This window comes from Chroicocephalus ridibundus, chromosome 2 (assembly GCF_963924245.1).
Source record: "Chroicocephalus ridibundus chromosome 2, bChrRid1.1, whole genome shotgun sequence".
In the NCBI taxonomy this organism is placed as follows: Eukaryota; Metazoa; Chordata; class Aves; order Charadriiformes; family Laridae; genus Chroicocephalus; species Chroicocephalus ridibundus.
This window is the reverse complement of record NC_086285.1, coordinates 88,391,514-88,408,779: the sequence shown is the minus strand read 5'-3', so window position 1 is coordinate 88,408,779 and position 17,266 is coordinate 88,391,514. Positions and strand designations below refer to the sequence as shown.

General features: G+C 43.0%; 1 protein-coding gene across 2 annotated transcripts in view; it reads left to right on the top strand.

Annotated features, from left to right (window-relative positions):
* The window catches only part of FBXL7 (F-box and leucine rich repeat protein 7), a 201,007-nt gene extending 184,975 nt beyond the window's left edge, over window positions 1-16,032 (top strand). The window contains exons 1-3 of one of the 2 annotated variants that reach the window (XM_063326130.1): window positions 1,652-1,806; window positions 4,895-5,506; window positions 12,982-16,032. In XM_063326130.1, coding sequence (XP_063182200.1) covers window positions 1,800-1,806; window positions 4,895-5,506; window positions 12,982-13,718 — 1,356 coding nt within the window. In that variant the 5' untranslated portion in view covers window positions 1,652-1,799 and the 3' untranslated portion in view covers window positions 13,719-16,032. Of the gene's footprint in view, window positions 1-1,651; window positions 1,807-4,894; window positions 5,507-12,981 lie in introns of those variants that run through there. The other variant, XM_063326128.1, reaches the window with a different exon arrangement.
* The last annotated feature ends 1,234 nt before the right edge of the window (window positions 16,033-17,266 follow it).

Sequence of the window (17,266 nt, the reverse complement as noted above, 5' to 3'; positions counted from 1 at the left end):
TTCTGTTCCCCTTTGCACCATAGACTGTAGCTGCTACAACCATTAAGCTCCCACTTTCCACAGCCTCTGTAAAAGCAGTACTTCCTTGGCATGCACGAAGTTGATTGTATCGTGCTAAAAATGTGAATTCTATACCCACATTGCACTTAGAAAATATGTAATATCTATGTAACACTGTTATTGATGAAGAGATGCTAAGTGAGGTTTCTGTACTATGTGTAAATGCTTCTTGCACACAGTATTTTGCATCTGCTGTTTCGACAAGAATGCCAGTTTCTTTTTATTTTTCTCAGCTGTACAGACTTTCCAGAGCCTGGTTTCAGTGCTCGTTTAATTCTTGCCTTAATTCTGCTAAAAACCTCGGTGGTGACAGCGGATCAACACGAAGGATCCTGTTCAGTTGTCAGATAAGAATCTGAAGTTTGACTGATATTTACCAAAATTTTTATTTTAATTTTGTTAACTTGAGGAGCTTGGTACAGGATTCACTTTAAAAAGGGGATGCCCACAATACCATAGTGGAAGGTGTGGTTGAATGGAGTCGCGCTTTAAGCATGGAAAATGGTTCAGTCTTAAAAAGTCCACGCTGGGATCTGGACATGAAGTATCTCGTGTTAGAGTGCGTTGCTGGACTAATGAAAATACAAGATTCTTCTCTCTCTCTGGTTCTGAAATCGGAGACTGCATGTTGTTGTCAATGCCAGAAGGAACAGACACTAGATCTTGATTTAAATCATATATATTTAAAGGCTCTTTTTCCCCAGATGTATGTATTAATTGGGAAACAAGCAGGAAGGGGGGGGAAGGGGGGAATCCTTTGAAATAAACCAGATTCCTAATGGAATAAGAAAACTCCCTCCAGTGCATTTTCTCCCTCTGTGTCAGCTTTTATGGTTCTGTTTCTGGCACGCATCTTTTGAGATTTCTTTAAAGATTGTTAAGAAATATTCTCTTACATCAACAAACAATTTTCAGAGCCCAAGCGAAGCTTTAATAAAAAGCATCTTTCACAGAAGATTGGTGACTGGGGAGGGAGAGGGGCAAAAGAGGTTGTGGGGAGGGAAGCACAGGGCTGCTTTGTACTTTGTTTTTTACTTACTAAGGTCACCAAAACGTTAAGCTGCATTTCGGGCTTGTAAACAATTAGGTTTTTTCAGGAAAATAAACCCTTGTATAGGGCACATGTGTGGAAAGATGTGTATTGAGAACTGCAATCAGTAAGTTCATTTGCACGTGCAGGGCTGCATTTATTAATGTCACACTGTCATTAAGTTTCCCTGTCTCAGACTGACTCAGACTGTTGTCTAGCACTCAGTAAATGGTGAAGAGCAAAATCTGAAGGAAGCCCTTAGAGGTTCAGATAGTGCTATAGGAAGCCCCTCCCAACAATACTTGAAAAGTCTGGAAAATGTACAGTAGACCAAGTGTTTTGCTGAAGCTTTAAATGCTAGCAAAAAGCTTTCCAAGTTTTTACTGGCAAAAAGCTCCTGGACTCACCTGCTATTTTTTTCTTTCCCCCTTAGGGGTGTACAACGAACAGTAAGCAGGAATACCTCTGTACAGAGTTCAGCTCAGCTACCAGCAAAATTCCTGTCTCTGAGCATATTGCATTATGGGCTTAGCAGACCAACAATGCTCTCTCGACCCTCTTGTTGAAACTTAATGACAACACTACAGTCTTTTTCCAAAATACTTTGCGGTGGGGAGACGGGGTGCACGCGTATGTATGTGTATGCGTCTGTCTGGAAGTCCATGCCCCGAAGGTGGAGGGAGCAAGTTTCACATGACGCACCTTCAGGATGGAAGGTAAAGGAAATATAGCATGCACATCTGGAACTGCTATACTAACGAGAGAATTAAGAGAGCACGAAGCAAGCACGGAGCATACCCATAAAACAGAAGGTCAAACCTTTTTTAGCTCCAGGTCTAAGTTAAAAAACACCTTTTGGTAATTCATTACGCATGCAGAATGTCTAAGGTATTGGTTATTCACAGTGTGCCCAGGAGTGATGAAGGAATGCCATTTTTGATCCAAAAGGAGTGGAGATTAGCCATATTAGCTTGGTGTTTTGATCACCAGGGAAGGGGGGAGAGAATTAAACCCTTTCCGTACTTACACAGGAATGGAGAGTAGAGAAGGATGCAGACATTTTTAGGTGTTTTCAACGATAACTGACAAAAAAATCTGTGTTTTCAAAATATGCTGGGAGACTGTTTTATAAGAGATAAGCACTCACACAGTACTAAAAATTGTTTATAGCAGATGTTAAAAAACAAAGCCGTTTGCTTTTGATTTTAGTTCCATCTATTTTGTGGTGTAGAAACAAGTGTTTGTGCTGTGGGTTTTATTTATATCATTTTGTTTTCCCTTTTTGTGCTGGTTTGTGTAGAAAAACAAACAAACAACAACTACCAACCAAACAAAAAGCCCAAAGCAAATGAAAAAGCAAAAGGAACGGAGAGGAATTCACAGTGCCAAATACATGTAGTAGTGAAAGATACACCCAACACTTGAAAAAATGTGTGTTCTTTTATATTAGAGGCATCGTCTTAAAATCTCAAGAAAAGAGCAAAAAGTAAAGGCTCCAAGTCTGACACATCTTCTGCACATGTTTAACTTCAGGCATTGTCATTGGTTTTGGTGGTAATGTGAGGGAGGTCAAACATATGGTAAATCCTTGCGAAAATTAATCTAGGGGACTGTTGCCTAAGTGGTCTGCAGAGTCAGTGCTTGTCTGCAGGAGCCTGGCTGCTGCTGGTGTTTTGGTTTATTTCTCTCCAGCTGTAAATCTCATTTTTTTTAAAATACTGGAGTATATCAGACGCTTTCCAAATAACACTCCTCGATGCAATTATTTGCAATAGCTGCCAGGGGGGGATTGGGAGGTCTCGAAGGGGAGCAGAGTGTCTGCAAAACCCACTCTGCATTAAGATATGGTTCTTGCTCAAAAATCCACAAATCCTTGGGTTAGATCCACGTAGCCATGGCATAGACTTAGTAGTCTTGAAGAAAGTGTTTTCCCTGCAAATGTTTTTCACTCGCTGAAATACTGAGCTTCTGTGAAAGTAAAAGAAGATAGAGAAAGAAAGCGGGAAAGAGCTGGGTAGCGTAGATTTTTCCTTCACAGCGTGAAATGATGATTTTGATCTCTTTTCAACTGAACTAGGTGATCTTGGACAAGTTGCTGGACTTTGTGTCTTGGGTTCTTCAGCTAAATAGTTGTGCCTCTCTCCCTTGCAGACAGGCTGTGAAAATGGAGGCCTGCGGTTGCTACTGTTGTAGCTAGTGAGATCAGAGCGTGTCCGTGCTGGGCTGAGTAAAAGCTTGATGGGGAAATTCACATGTAATACACTGACCAAATTCATCTGAAATTTAATTTAAATGAATTTAAAATTAATTTAAAATCTCTGCCTAAACCCAGATTTATTGAATGCATTTCCAACTGTACCTTGCTTAGTCTGTATCTATGCTGTCACAGTCACAGAGCTGTAGAGTCAGTGTTACTTAAGGAGATGGCTTTGCACCTTCCCTGAAATGTCTGAACCCTGAAGTGATAGCAGAAAGTGTGACATGGAGGAAAGCTTGGTTCTCTACAACCACTGTTCTTACTCCATTTGTGATATTTGTTATTCTACTGGGCACTAAATTGTGGTTCTTGTATTCATCTTTTGATGATACTTTCCTTCATAAAGAATTTCTGTTGAGATCGGTACTGAGAGGTCGGAGACGGAAAGAGTGTGCTCAGCGGTAACATTCATCTCTCATACATTGATTGCATCTTGTGAAACGTACTGCTGAAATATCTCAGGGTCTCCAAATGTATTGCCCATGGCATTTGCTTGTCTATCAAAATTATATCCTAGTTGTCTTCCAGTCTTTTACTTGATTTGATTGGAGAGCTGGGAGCAGGAGTGGAAATGACTAGCTAGCAATGTCAGTACAGAGGGAAAACAGTTGAAATAATCTTACAGTAAAGGCAACCTTTCTTAGTAGCAGAGGCCCTCTATTTTTGTGCCTGGTTTTTGCCAGTAATGTGAAATAAAGAAGGTAAAGAAGCAGCAAATTGGTTTGTGGGGGTTTTTTTTAGGTTGACTGCTTCTAGTGTGACAACACTAGCAAAAAGATTGTGTAAATGTTGTGCAACAGCTCTGTAACCAGTTTCCAGGCATGCTGTTTCTTCACCACTTGCTTTTCTGTGCCTGTTTTTTCAAATCAAACTGAAGTTCACTTTAGTCCATTGGAAAGGAGCGCTTTCTACGTGTGCATGATGGGGACAGCCAAACCCCCTTCAAGAACTAGTCACTGGGCTCTTGGTTAAACTGTTGAGTTCCAGTTTGCATGAATGAAAAATCAACTTTTTTAATGACACAATGAAAATAAGTGTATGGGGTTGTGCTTTTCCATCTGCCCAGGTCCAGTGAATGAAGTGGTGTTTGCCTTGTGATCTCTTCTTTGGCCTCCCACTGAACAGCTGAAGGATTTGAGAGGCAAAGGACCACAGTATTGCTCCCCTAACAGCTCGCAGCTGCATAGGTAGTGCCAAAGTTATTGGCGGTTACTCTCTGTTGAAAAAGCCTCTAACTCAAATGTACTCATTTCTTGCAGTATTTAGTCAAGACTATAAAGAATTAAAATCCCTGGACTTCCACTGCTGTCTCCTCTTCATTACAGGGCTCAGACCCATAATCCCTCCTTTGCTAGCATAGATGAACAGAGTATAATCTAAGATAGGTTTTAGAATATGTGTTTCCTCAGTCTCACTGGTAAAAATGACTGCTTAACCTGCCCCAAACCCTGAAGCTTATTGTGCTATAGGGCTAGTAGGGTGCTGTGCTGCTGAGAGAGCTTTGTATCCACCCACCACTTACTGAAATTGTGCATTTTGTTTTCCAGACTCCGACCTGAGCATGCGGACGCTCAGCACGCCCAGTCCAGCATTAATATTTCCACCGAATTCCCCTGGCTTCCAGAATGGCAGAGGGTCGTCGACGTCTTCATCCTCAGTCACTGGGGAAACTGTTGCCATGGTCCATTCGCCACCTCCAACCCGTCTCACTCATCCTCTCATCCGGCTGGCGTCCAAGCACCAGAAGGAACAGGCCAACATAGACCGGCTGCCTGACCACTCCATGATCCAGATATTCTCCTTCCTGCCCACCAACCAGCTGTGCCGCTGCGCCCGTGTATGCCGCCGCTGGTATAACCTTGCCTGGGACCCCCGACTTTGGAGGACTATTCGCCTGACTGGCGAGACAATCAACGTAGACAGGGCTCTTAAAGTGCTGACCCGAAGGCTTTGTCAGGATACACCCAACGTATGTCTCATGTTGGAGACGGTAATTGTTAGTGGCTGCAGGCGGCTCACAGACAGAGGACTCTACACCATTGCCCAGTGCTGTCCAGAACTGAGGAGGCTGGAGGTGTCTGGCTGTTACAATATCTCCAATGAGGCGGTCTTTGATGTCGTGTCACTGTGCCCAAACCTGGAACACCTGGATGTGTCAGGTAACAGGAAATATTTAAATATGGGTGTCTCTGAGTCTAGAAGCCTCATGCTTGTCAGACTCCTGGTCCCTGTCATGGTTTAACCCCAGCCAGCAACTAAGCACCACACAGCTGCTTGCTCCCTCCCCCACAGCGAGGAAGAGAATCAGAAGTGTAAAAGTGAGAAAACTCATGGGTTGAGATAAAGACAATTTAATAGGTAAAGTAAAAGCCACACACGCAAGCAAAGCAAAACAAGGATTTAATCACTACTTCCCATGGGCAGGTAGATGTTCAGCCATCTTCAGGAAAGCAGGGCTCCATGACACGTAACGGTTACTTGGGAAAACAAATGCCATAACTCTGAATGTCCCCCCTTTCTCCTTCTTCCCTCAGCATTTTTATTGCTGAGCATGACGTCACGTGGTATGTAATATCCCTTTGGTCAGTTGGGGTCAGCTGTCCCAGCTGTGTACCCTCCCAATGTCTTCTGCACCCCCAACCTACTCACTAGTGGGGTGGTGCGAGAAGCAGAGAAAGCCTTGACTCTGTGTCAGCACTGCTCAGCAATAATGAAAACAGCCCTGTATTATCAACACTGTTTTCAGTACAAATCCAAAAAATAGCCCCATACTAGCTACTATGAAGAAAATTAACTCTAGTCCAGCCAAAACTAGCACATTCTCCACCCCTTATTTCATACTATTTACGTCATGCTCAGGTCTACCCTATCCACTACATCTGCATTAACCTCTACCCCCCTTCCCATCCTTTGATATAATACACAGATATCGTTCCCTTAGTCTATGGACAACCCTTGTAAAATGTCCACAAAATATCCAGAAATGCTCACAAAATCTCAATTGAGTTAATTTAGTCCATGACTTCGGGCTCCTTCTTTATGGCGGTCACTCAAGAGAGGAGAGGTGGTGTGTTGCGTGGAGTTACTGGTCACCAAAGCCAGCTCAGGTCGGGTCACTGCTGCACTGCACTGCTTCTTGTAAGGCTTGTCCTCCATTGGTTCAGGTGGTTCCTGCTATAATAATTCCTATAACATTCAACTCAAACCAGGGCTACAACAATTTAAAGGTGTTTCCATTACAATCTCCACCCCTGGTCCCTTTGGACCAGGCCATAGGGTTTAACATTGCGATGAACTCCTCCCCTTGCCCCTGCTCTGGCTTGAACTTATCCACGGACTGCAGTCCCTTAGGGGTGTAGCTGCTCCAAGTGGAGCCTTATCTATGAGAGATAGTCTCATCAGGGGTAGGGTATACCTGCTGTGGCATAGACTCATCCATAGCCATAATCGCTTTAAGGTGTATCTGTTCCAGCATGGCCTTTTCCATGGGTCACAATGCCTTCAGAGATATGCCTCCTCCAGCATGGCCTTACCCACAGCCACAGTCCCTTGCTCCAATGTGGCCTTACCCTTGGCTGCAGTCCCTCCAGGGGGGGAGGTGATTTCCCTTTTTGTGTTGTCTTTTGAAGTAGGAATGCCAGTCTCCTAACACAGTACTGGTTAGACAGGCACTGCTAGAATCTCAATGCCCCAAATGCCAGCAGCACCTCTTGAGCAGCCAGGCCTCTTCTGATGGAGGCAAGCTAGCAGAGATGGCCCATTCAAATAGCACAAGGACTAGTTAGATATTTTTGCATAAAGCACCCTTACAAGGGACCACGTTGCAGTCAGTGGTATATCATATAGTGAAGGTTAGTTACTAGAGCAAAAATTTTTTTATCTTTTATATATATATATATCTATCTCATTTATAAGTAGATGATATATATATATGTATATATATATGTGTATATATATTTCTGTAATCTTATGAGTGACTTGAGGAGGAGCTCAGAATCAGGCTAGGCTTTTGTCTGGGTATAAATATCAACTATTTCCGTTGCTATTTTAACCAGACTTAGCTAGCTTGGACTTTTTTTTTTCTTTTTTTCTTTTTTTTTCTTTTTTTTTCTTTTTCTTTTTTTTTATAATAGTGTATGTATTTGCTTAGTGGCTTTCTGATTTTCATTTCACCCGGTTGCAATGTGTCACTGCAGCTGTTTAGATGAGCAAAATTGTTTTAGACAATTTTTCTCAGACCTGCTCATTACCCAAGATCAGCCACACAGAATTTCCTCTCTGCAAACAGGTTGGCGCTTAATTAAAAGGATGCAGCCAAGTAAAGCACTGAAGTAAATTTGATGTTGAATACTTATTTTGTGATCTCACCTTGTTATTAGTCTAATGCTGATATTAATCAGCTGGACCAGGTTGGCCATTGCAGAGGCACTGATGGCTACACAACAAGCAGGACAAAGTGGGGAGAGGACGCAATACTGTTGAGTCACTGGTACCTAGATAAACTGATTTTTCCAAGGCTGCCTATCTGGTGTACATTGATTTGGTTTCTTTTTCTTGCCTTTTATTTTTTTAACTGTTTTATCCAATCTTTAACCTAGTATTTCTTAGTATGGCAGAAAGTCATGGATGGCATCAAAACCAATAGCAACAAATCAACATTATTCACTTTTTGTGATTACGGTCTGAAACCATGAGGTGATAAGGTTTCTCCATGGGAGTCCTGTCCCATGGAGTCTATTCACAAAGACCTTGCACATGAATTTCTTATTGTCAGTACATGCTGACATTAGCTCTGTATTGCTAACCACACATTCGGGTTGAAGCATCTCCAACACCAGGAGAAAATGTATATGCCTGTGGGATTTGGACCTAGAGCTATGTAACACTTTGAAGGCTGCCTGTATCCCAGGTGTATTTATGCTTTTCTTACTACATCCTCTAGGATGGTATGAAGAGTTGAGTGGCTCGAGTATCCTGGGCCTGGAGAAACGGGAGAAGTAAAATCACTGAGCTGAGCGTGAACTGCCTTGGCACACCAGTGTGTTAGCTGACACACCGAGTGTACTTGGGGACTTTCCTTGTATGTGGCTTTGGTCCTTTTCATGCTTTGGTCTACAGCTTCTACTGATACAGACGAAAGGTGACTTTTCAAAAGCAGGGAAAATGAAAAGATGACACCGGGTCTGGAAATATGTCCTTTTCAGGTCTGTCTTCATTTATGGTTTTCCCAAGCTTGTTACTTTCAAACCTAGAAGCTGGTGTCTGTCCCTAAGAGCTCATCTGTTTTGTTTTTAATCGCACATTTTTTGAAGTTATCCTTTCTTTTTGGAGCAGGCAAGGGAAAATCCTGGTTTTGAACATTCACAGAAGTCAGGGTGTTTTGGTTCAGACTTGGCCTTTGCTGCATGTGCCTGCATATGTATTGAGGATAATTGATCTCTCGGGTCTTGTTTTGAGCACACTTTTTTAGTTCTGACATGGGTAGTTTTGGAGGATGTTTCAGAAGCAGGATTCCATTTTACCCTCCTTCTGTCTGGCTGAAATAAAATATATTAAAATGTTTTTTACTTCATTTTTTTGGACCCTGTTTTTTTTGAAGGGTTGCTGTGCAGTTTGTCAGGGTGTGTAATGATCACCTCTGAGTAACTTTATTCATGTATTTCACACACCATGCTGTACTTGGTGGCATGTGCGGAAGGAGGGGAAACGAATCCACCTAAGCAAATTGAATGCTAACTGCTAATCTGGTAAGTAAATTGAACGCTAGGGCTAGAAGCTACCTCAATTGTAGCAATGCCCACAGTGCTGAATACAGCACAGCAAAGACCTCAAACGAAGACTGAGTCTGATCCACCTTCGTAGTATGTGTGCCAAGGATTGCATTCACCTCACATGATTTGGCTCCTATGGAGGCTGCTGTTTGTGTAGTGCAGACCTCATCCTTTAAAAGAACTCTATTATCCACAGGAACTAGTTTAATCCTGCCAGTTATGTCCCATTCATTTCTTCCTTGCTGGGAGGGCAGGACACCCCCTCTGTAAACACATCAGTCTTCAGTGAAGAACCGTTTCTCTTGGAGTCTTACCCAAGAGGCATCTCCACTTAGTACCAAATTCCAGAATTAGCAGGGAAGGGGCATCTTACAGCACCAGGAAAATGTACTTCCAGCAAGTATTCTTCCAGCAAGTGAAAAGAGGAAATAGATTTAGGGCAAAGTATAATTGATTCGGCGGACAACAGCTCAAGGACTGGAACAAGAGAAAGCCTTGGTTGCGCAAATGTTGGGCAGGTTCAAATTGTTTCTTAAAGCATCCCCTTGTTCCTTTTCTGTGGATGTTTCCTGTAGAAGTGGATTTTCTTGCTCTCATGCTTTCTTTCCTCTCTCCATTTTCTCAAACAGAAGGGGTGATTCCCGGACTTACAAACTAAACAGGAAAAGCAGTCCATACATCCGTAGCTGTAAGTCTTCCTCTTCAAAGGGCAGGGGCACAGATTTTCACCAGTCTGCACTGTGGTACAAAGGCAAATGCTGGAAGTATATGCTGAGCCCTGGCTCAGACTGTGCCACGAGTACTTACGCAGCCCTCTCTTATTGCCCTTTGGGTACTGGGTGTTTAAATAGAAGGTAAGACAGAGGAGTCCAGGAATTAAAAAACCCCCACAACTTATTTTCATATCTGAATGTCTTATGAAAAAAAATCCAGGAATAAGGTTTCAATCAGCAATTTTGATTGCTGTACAGACTCTCCCTGGACTTGTCTGAAATGAGGCTGCGCTCTAGATCCTTGGACAAATTCTGGGCTAAGTTCTTACACGAGAAGATCTTTTCTGTAATCAAGTCCAAGAAGTAGTTAGGAGGACAAGGCTTGCACCTACATCCACAAGCAATTCACAGGACTGAAGTGGTTCACTGGTTTGGTTTTATACTGAGCAAGAAAAGTTGGGTACATGTGCTGGAGGCTAACGCTATACTTGTAGCTAGTTAATTAAAACCCAGTTCACAGTTGTACATCTAGTTGAATCCCTCTCCCTCTTGGATGGCTACTTGGCAGCAATAACATAGCAAAACCTTTAATGTCAAAACCAGACATTCATATTAACTTTCAGAGTTTTCCACAATGTAAGTTCTGTCACTCTCAGCATCCACTTTGTGGGCAGATCTGAGATATCTCTAGAAGTTGGTTGAGCTTGACTGCAAGTTATTATCTAACATGCTAGCCAACTTTTTTTTTTTTTAATCTGTTTGGAAGTTTCTCCTCTCTTTTAAAAATCAGTTATACTTACTTTATGGAAAATCCTGCTACAAGAGCTTTGTTTTTACATTTTTTATTATTTAGGACAGCAAAATTGTTACAGACCCAGGAACCTGTCATTTTGCCTAAAAATCAGTCAGTTCTATATCAACGTGAGCTTTTTTTCTGGTGAGACCATTTTAAATACCCTTCCCATGAAATATTTTACAGTGCAGCCAAAGTAACTAGACAAGACGATGCTTAGGTTGTCAAAACAGTGATCACACACTGATGTACAATGACTCCAACTCTGCTGTGAGACTTCTGACCCATTCACTTTCTAATTGCGGTCATTGAAGCATTCCCCCTTCGTGGATGCTCAGCAGACCGAACATTTTCCTCGGCCTTGTTGACTCTTCATTCTCACTTAGACAGATTTTAAAATTGAATTCTGGTCAGCATGTAAAATATCCAGACTGATTCTTTAATCCAGCAACCTTCTCAGACAAATGCAATAGCCAGAGCTACGTCAGGCACAGCAGAATGCTGCCTAGGTGCCAGCTTCTTCTGGGAAAGCCCAGCTCAAGGATGGGGACTTCTATGATGCATTTTGTGTCACCTACTTCAAGGAACGTATTAGAGGTGAAATTTTTACACCATTAGCATTGTACTGCTTCCCTTTAGAAAAATCATTTTGCATTATTGAGCGTGTATGTAGTATTTATTTGAAGGCAAACGTATTTCCAAAGATTGCACCATAACAAAGCCGGATCTGCAATGCAGTCTGAAGAGGAGATAGCAGCATTCAGTTTTAAGAAGGTGTTGTTTGTTGAACGAAGTGCTTTGCTTCAAGGGCCCAGAGCTTCTGCATAACCTGTGGACAATTTGCTCATTTCATTGTGTGAGGCCTGTGGTAAAAATTGCATCTGTTCAAATAAATTTGAAGCTTAAATTAAAAATCTAGCTGCAGATTCAAATGATGACTGTAGAAATCTAATTTCAGGTGGCAAACTGTTTCAAGTCCATATCCCGTGCTCCTTGTAGCATTTGCATAAAACCATTGGATTATCTCAAGGGTTTTCCTTTTGGTTTTTAAGAACTGGAGCATATTCATACCTTCCACTAAGCCTCTGAATGAGAACCTGTTGTATGAAGCGGTATGGGTTTGGGTCATTCAAGTTTTCTCCTGCTCTTTACTTCCAGATTACAGGATTTGGGCAGCATTTCTGATACACAGAGCTCTAAGGTCATCAGCCTAAGTTTTCTGGCTTTTCGTGGGTCTCCTCGTCTCCCCTTGCCAGTGTTTCAGCAATACAGAAAAGCTCCTTTTATCACTACCTGAGGGGAGGTCTTTAGGCATAAGCTGCAGGATTTGTCTGAGTAGACATTTACGGCTAAAACTGTTGAGCCTTGATAACTAACAGGTAGACCCTGCCTTCTTCCTTCCAGCTGTTTCTAGCTATGCTAATGCAATGTGCCCAGCTGAACTTGGCACAGATAAGAATTTCCCTTCAGGAGCCTGAGACTGCCAGTTTGCAGTGCAGCAGAAACACCACTTTCCAAAAAAAGCTTTCATTCATCACCAGGCAGAGAGTGGAGGTGAAAAATGGGGGAAGTGCGTGAGCGTGTTTTTCCCTTTAATCTAGCTCTTTATCTTTCCTTGCAAGGTCTGGTGTTTCTCTTCTAACCTAGTTACCTCCATTCATGGCCAGACTTTTCTCGCTTGAAGCAGTCCTTTTCTGCGTTTGTCCATGTCCTCTCGTGCCCTTACCAGTCTGTTGGCTCCTGCTGACTCTCCCCATTCTCCCTACGATGCCCGAATCTCCACCCTTCTGCAAGCACTTAGTCTTGCCATAGTTTCACATGCTTCCCACATTGTAGGCTTGGGGCTGGATTCACATCTGTTCCTCAAATGCTTTTTGGAGGGAGGGTGGGGTTTGTCTTTTTTATAATGGGGTTGGATGGTGAAAGAGCCTCTGATGTTGCTTTACAAACTCAGCCAGTCAGCAATGAGACTGCCTCTGATCAAAAAGCTGTGTTGGTTGTCATGTAGTATCATTTTTTCAAATTGTTGCTGGGTTTATGTTGCAGTAACAGATCATAGACTGTCCCTAGGTAAACCTAGGACCATCGTTTTACATTCGGGATGTGAACAAAATTGGTCCGTCGCTTTGCTGGTGCTCAAAATCCCAAAGCAAACTCACTATGAAATAACAGATTTTGTTATTTCCTCTGGTGTGGAGACACATCGCAGAAAACCCAGGCTAGTTAGGATGATTCTGCTCTTGCAACGTGAAGATATCTTCATGACATCCAGCATGCAATTTCATGCCCACCTTCCTGGTCTTGCCATGTGATCTGTTTTTACTGCTTGCTTAAATTTGCTGTGTTTTTCCACTTAGGCTGCTCCAAAGTAACATGCATCAGTTTGACTCGCGAAGCCTCCATCAAGCTGTCTCCCTTACACGGGAAACAAATCTCCATTCGCTACTTGGACATGACAGACTGCTTCGTCCTGGAGGATGAAGGACTGCACACCATCGCCGCTCACTGCACTCAACTGACCCACCTGTACCTGCGCCGCTGCGTCCGCATCACCGACGAGGGTCTCCGCTACCTGATGATTTACTGCACGTCCATTAAGGAACTGAGCGTGAGCGACTGTCGGTTTGTCAGTGACTTCGGCATGCGGGAGATTGCCAAACTGGAGTCGCGCCTCCGATACCTTAGCATCGCTCACTGCGGCCGGATCACAGACGTGGGCATCCGTTACATTGCCAAATACTGCAGCAAGCTGCGCTACCTCAACGCGCGGGGCTGCGAGGGCATCACGGACCACGGTGTGGAGTACCTCGCCAAAAATTGCACAAAACTCAAATCGCTAGATATTGGCAAGTGCCCTCTGGTCTCAGACACCGGCCTGGAGTTTCTAGCCCTCAACTGCTTCAACCTGAAGCGCCTGAGCCTGAAATCATGTGAGAGCATCACTGGGCAGGGCCTGCAGATTGTAGCTGCCAACTGTTTTGACCTGCAGATGTTGAATGTGCAGGACTGCGATGTCTCTGTGGATGCTCTGCGATTTGTTAAACGACATTGCAAGCGCTGTATTATAGAGCACACCAACCCTGCCTTCTTCTGAAAGGACACCCCCACCTGTCGTTACAATGCAGTATTAAAAACACTGTTGTATAAACACACACTCCCATATTCAGTAATGCTGTCTTTTCTATAGCTCACGGGAGTCAGCTTTTCTTGTATGTTGTGGGTGAGGGGGGAGGTTCTAGAGGACTATTTTGTTTGCTTTTTGTATGATCACTTTTTAAGGTGCGGTGGGTCTCCATGGAGAGGCTGCCTTAATGCAAAAGCAATGAGTGCTCAGCATCCCTAGTGGGACGCCATTTCCCTAACAGCCGTGATCTTGTCCCAGGCTACAGTAGCTACCTCCAAAGGAAATAGCACATAATCCCTCCTTTGGAAACGCTACTAAGCTGTGTCAAATACATCTGAATTCCAGCTGTGCTCATGAAGCTGACTATGCAATATGTGTCTGTGTTCCCCAACTTCTTCCAAGACGGCTGATAAAGCATCCCCTTGTCTCCAAGTAGTTTCTCTTTGGTAGTCGTCCATTATAATCCCTCAGGAAATACTGGGTAATGTCCTTAAACATACTTGATTGATGCAGAACAAGATCTGCTGGCCATTGCCACGCACTCTGCTGAGTGAATCTGGAGATTGTGCCCATGCATGGATTCTCCTGGAAAGCCCACCTCCGGGTCACTCGTGCATCATCACTACTTGCCTTCATTTCTAAATGTGCTCTCTCCTGCATGTGTTGTACCACTCTCTGGTAGCAGATAGGGACTTCTGGGTCTGATAAGCAGTGACGTATTCACCCGAGTGAAGGAAAACAGGTGAGATATCGGTGGCCTGGCAAAGGGAAAAGCCAACAAATCAGCCTGAGAAGCTGCTGTAATTCTGCAACAAGCTGACATAGCACTGTAGTACACCAGGGACTCTCTCAAGCATTGTGGAGCAGCTTGCGCAGGGCAGTCCCAAATGCTGTGCTGCGCTGCTGTCACCAGAAAGTCTGTCTTTGTTCCTTCACTGTATGTCTTCAGCAGCCGTGTCACCATTGCAGTTGACACTCCCTGAGCAAACCAGGCACGTGCATTGAGGTAAATCCAATATGTGCCTTAATACACGTAGAAACCAAACCCTTCTCTGTGGCCTTCCAGTTCAAAGGGTAGACGGCTGATCTTGAGACTTCAAAGATGTTAGCCTGATGTTAGATAACACCCCTGGGAACAGAGGGGTTTAGAGTGTTATTCACATTAGGTTTAGGTTTTGTGAAACCTTGTCTGTGTGTGTTCCCTTTGGCTGGAGAAACAGCTGCTGTTCAACAAGGAATTAAAACGCCAGTGTTGCCCTGCGACACCGGGAGCCCCTTGTACTCTCATGGTCACTCTTGGTCATGCAAGAGCAAGAGTGGTTTGGTGGTTCCCCCATCTCATTGCCTCCTTCCCCAGAGCGTGTGGTCATTCCATGGTTACTCTCTTCACAGTTTTCTGGCAGCCGTTTCTCTGCGTTTTCACATGTAATGCTCAGATCTGAAAGCCAGACACATTAGGGGCGATGATATTTTCAGGCAGCCCCCCTGCGCCTGACTGACAGGTGAATTCATACATTCAGCTCAAACGCTATAAATGTCTCGGTAGAGAACATAAGGGAAGCACCGTGTCTGGTTTTCATAAGCAGTAGTTCCATCATCTCCAGACAACACTAATAAAATCATTGATATGAAGTGAAAATCCATACGCTCGAGAAAAATACATAACTGCTGAGGAAATACTTTTAGCAGTGCTCTCTCAAATTACAAAAAAGCAATGGTTTGGGCATGTCCCTGCAGAGGGAACTTGTCCTGCTGCTGCAAAAAGTCCTGTAACTTATGTATGTTCCTCTTAACATACAGGATGTCATCAGCTCTGATTTATAAATCAGATTGTACTAAAGCAAAGAGGGACATGGAAAATTAATTTGTCATTGCTACTATTACTGGTCAGTGACTAATAGGGGGTGGTACCATCCTTTGGCCAGTTAATATCGCTTTGGTTTTCCTTTCTGTAGTTTTAAAATTAGAGATTTCTTCTCCAACAAGTAGTACAGTATATTTTACCCAAGCCAGCTATACTCTCTGTTTATCCTTTATCTCAAAATGGCCCAGAGGATGTTAAGCCCGTTCCTGAGGATGGTGGGATTTTGAGCCATTTGCACTCATGAAATATAAGGCCTCATTAGTAACGTTTAACTGTTTATTAAAAAAAAAAAAAAAGCTACTTTTCTGGCTATGCTAAATTGAGTGAATAGTGCTACATGGTTTTTAAGGTTTCTAATGTTTAAATTGGCCTGTACTGTACAAATCTCACTATAAAGCCTTAATTTGCTACCAAGAAATAAAGCAGTATATTGGTAACTGATAAGCGTGCATCGTCATTTGCACTAGTGGATTAACGTCTGGTGAAAAAGAAAAGATTAAATACTTGTAAAGCTTCCTTTGAAAGGTAGGTAGGTGAACGAGCACATCAGGTAGGTGGATGACTATATTAAAAAAGGAAAAAAAAATATTTGTTATAGATTATGACCTTGCCTATCTGTCTCTTTAAAATTTGATTTTCCTCATGTGGTTCTTCTTGACCCTGAAACATAATAGTAACTGGAAGTGTAAGTAAAGCTAAAAATAGTATATAAAAAGCACATGTATAAAAAGTTCAGGAGGGCCTCTGCATTGGTTTAAAGGCAAGTTAACATATTTGATGTGAAAAGTAAAATGGAATGACTGAGAGGGTAGAGCATTTACTAGTGCAGCATTGCCTTCTAAATGCTCTAAAAAACCCACTCTGGGGGGCACTAGTGGAAAATGAATAAAGGTAATTTTTCTAAGCCAAACATTTTTAAGCGTATAGTCTTACACGATCTGAGTTGTCACTCTGAGACTGCTACTTATTTCAAGAAAATTTGAATTTAACTTACTGATACAGCTTGCCTGCTTTGACTTTTAACCTTTTTCCTATGTCTACTTGCAAAATGGCATGACCAGAAGAGAAACTGAAATGGTGTGTGTGGAGCTGAGTTTGCTGGAAAGGTTGCAGCACGTAAGTGTTGTTTTTTCATTCAAGTTTGGGGTTGCAAAGGCTTTAAATTTCCTGAGTGAAAACATTCTTGATTCTTGAACTATAGAATTCAGGCTCAGGCACTGAGGCTTCTTCTGCTCTGCAATAGCATGTGGTGATCTCATCAAAGCAAGCAGCGATAAATCGCATCAGTCAGGCTGGCATGTTGTTTATGCTTTGGAATAACTTCTGTCCTGTAGAGAGAGGTCTCTCAGAAAAGGCGCCTCTCAACTACCATGCGCTGTGATTACAGCCAAAAGCTCTGTATCTAGGTACTCATCCTTCTTATTCCCTTGGCTTTCGTAAAAAGGGAACTGTATTTCTCCTGTTAGCAGCACGAGATCGATGGGAAGTGCAACGCTTCCTGCCTTTTTGAGCTGTGCTCGTCTGGCTTCCTACAAAATGCGAAACAGCTTCTGGTGGATGTCTTGGACTCAGAACCGTGGTCCGGACTGTAACCTTCAGTAGTGGCTTACGTGGTTTCTGAAAACTTCTAGCCTTTGAACTGGAAAATTAAAAA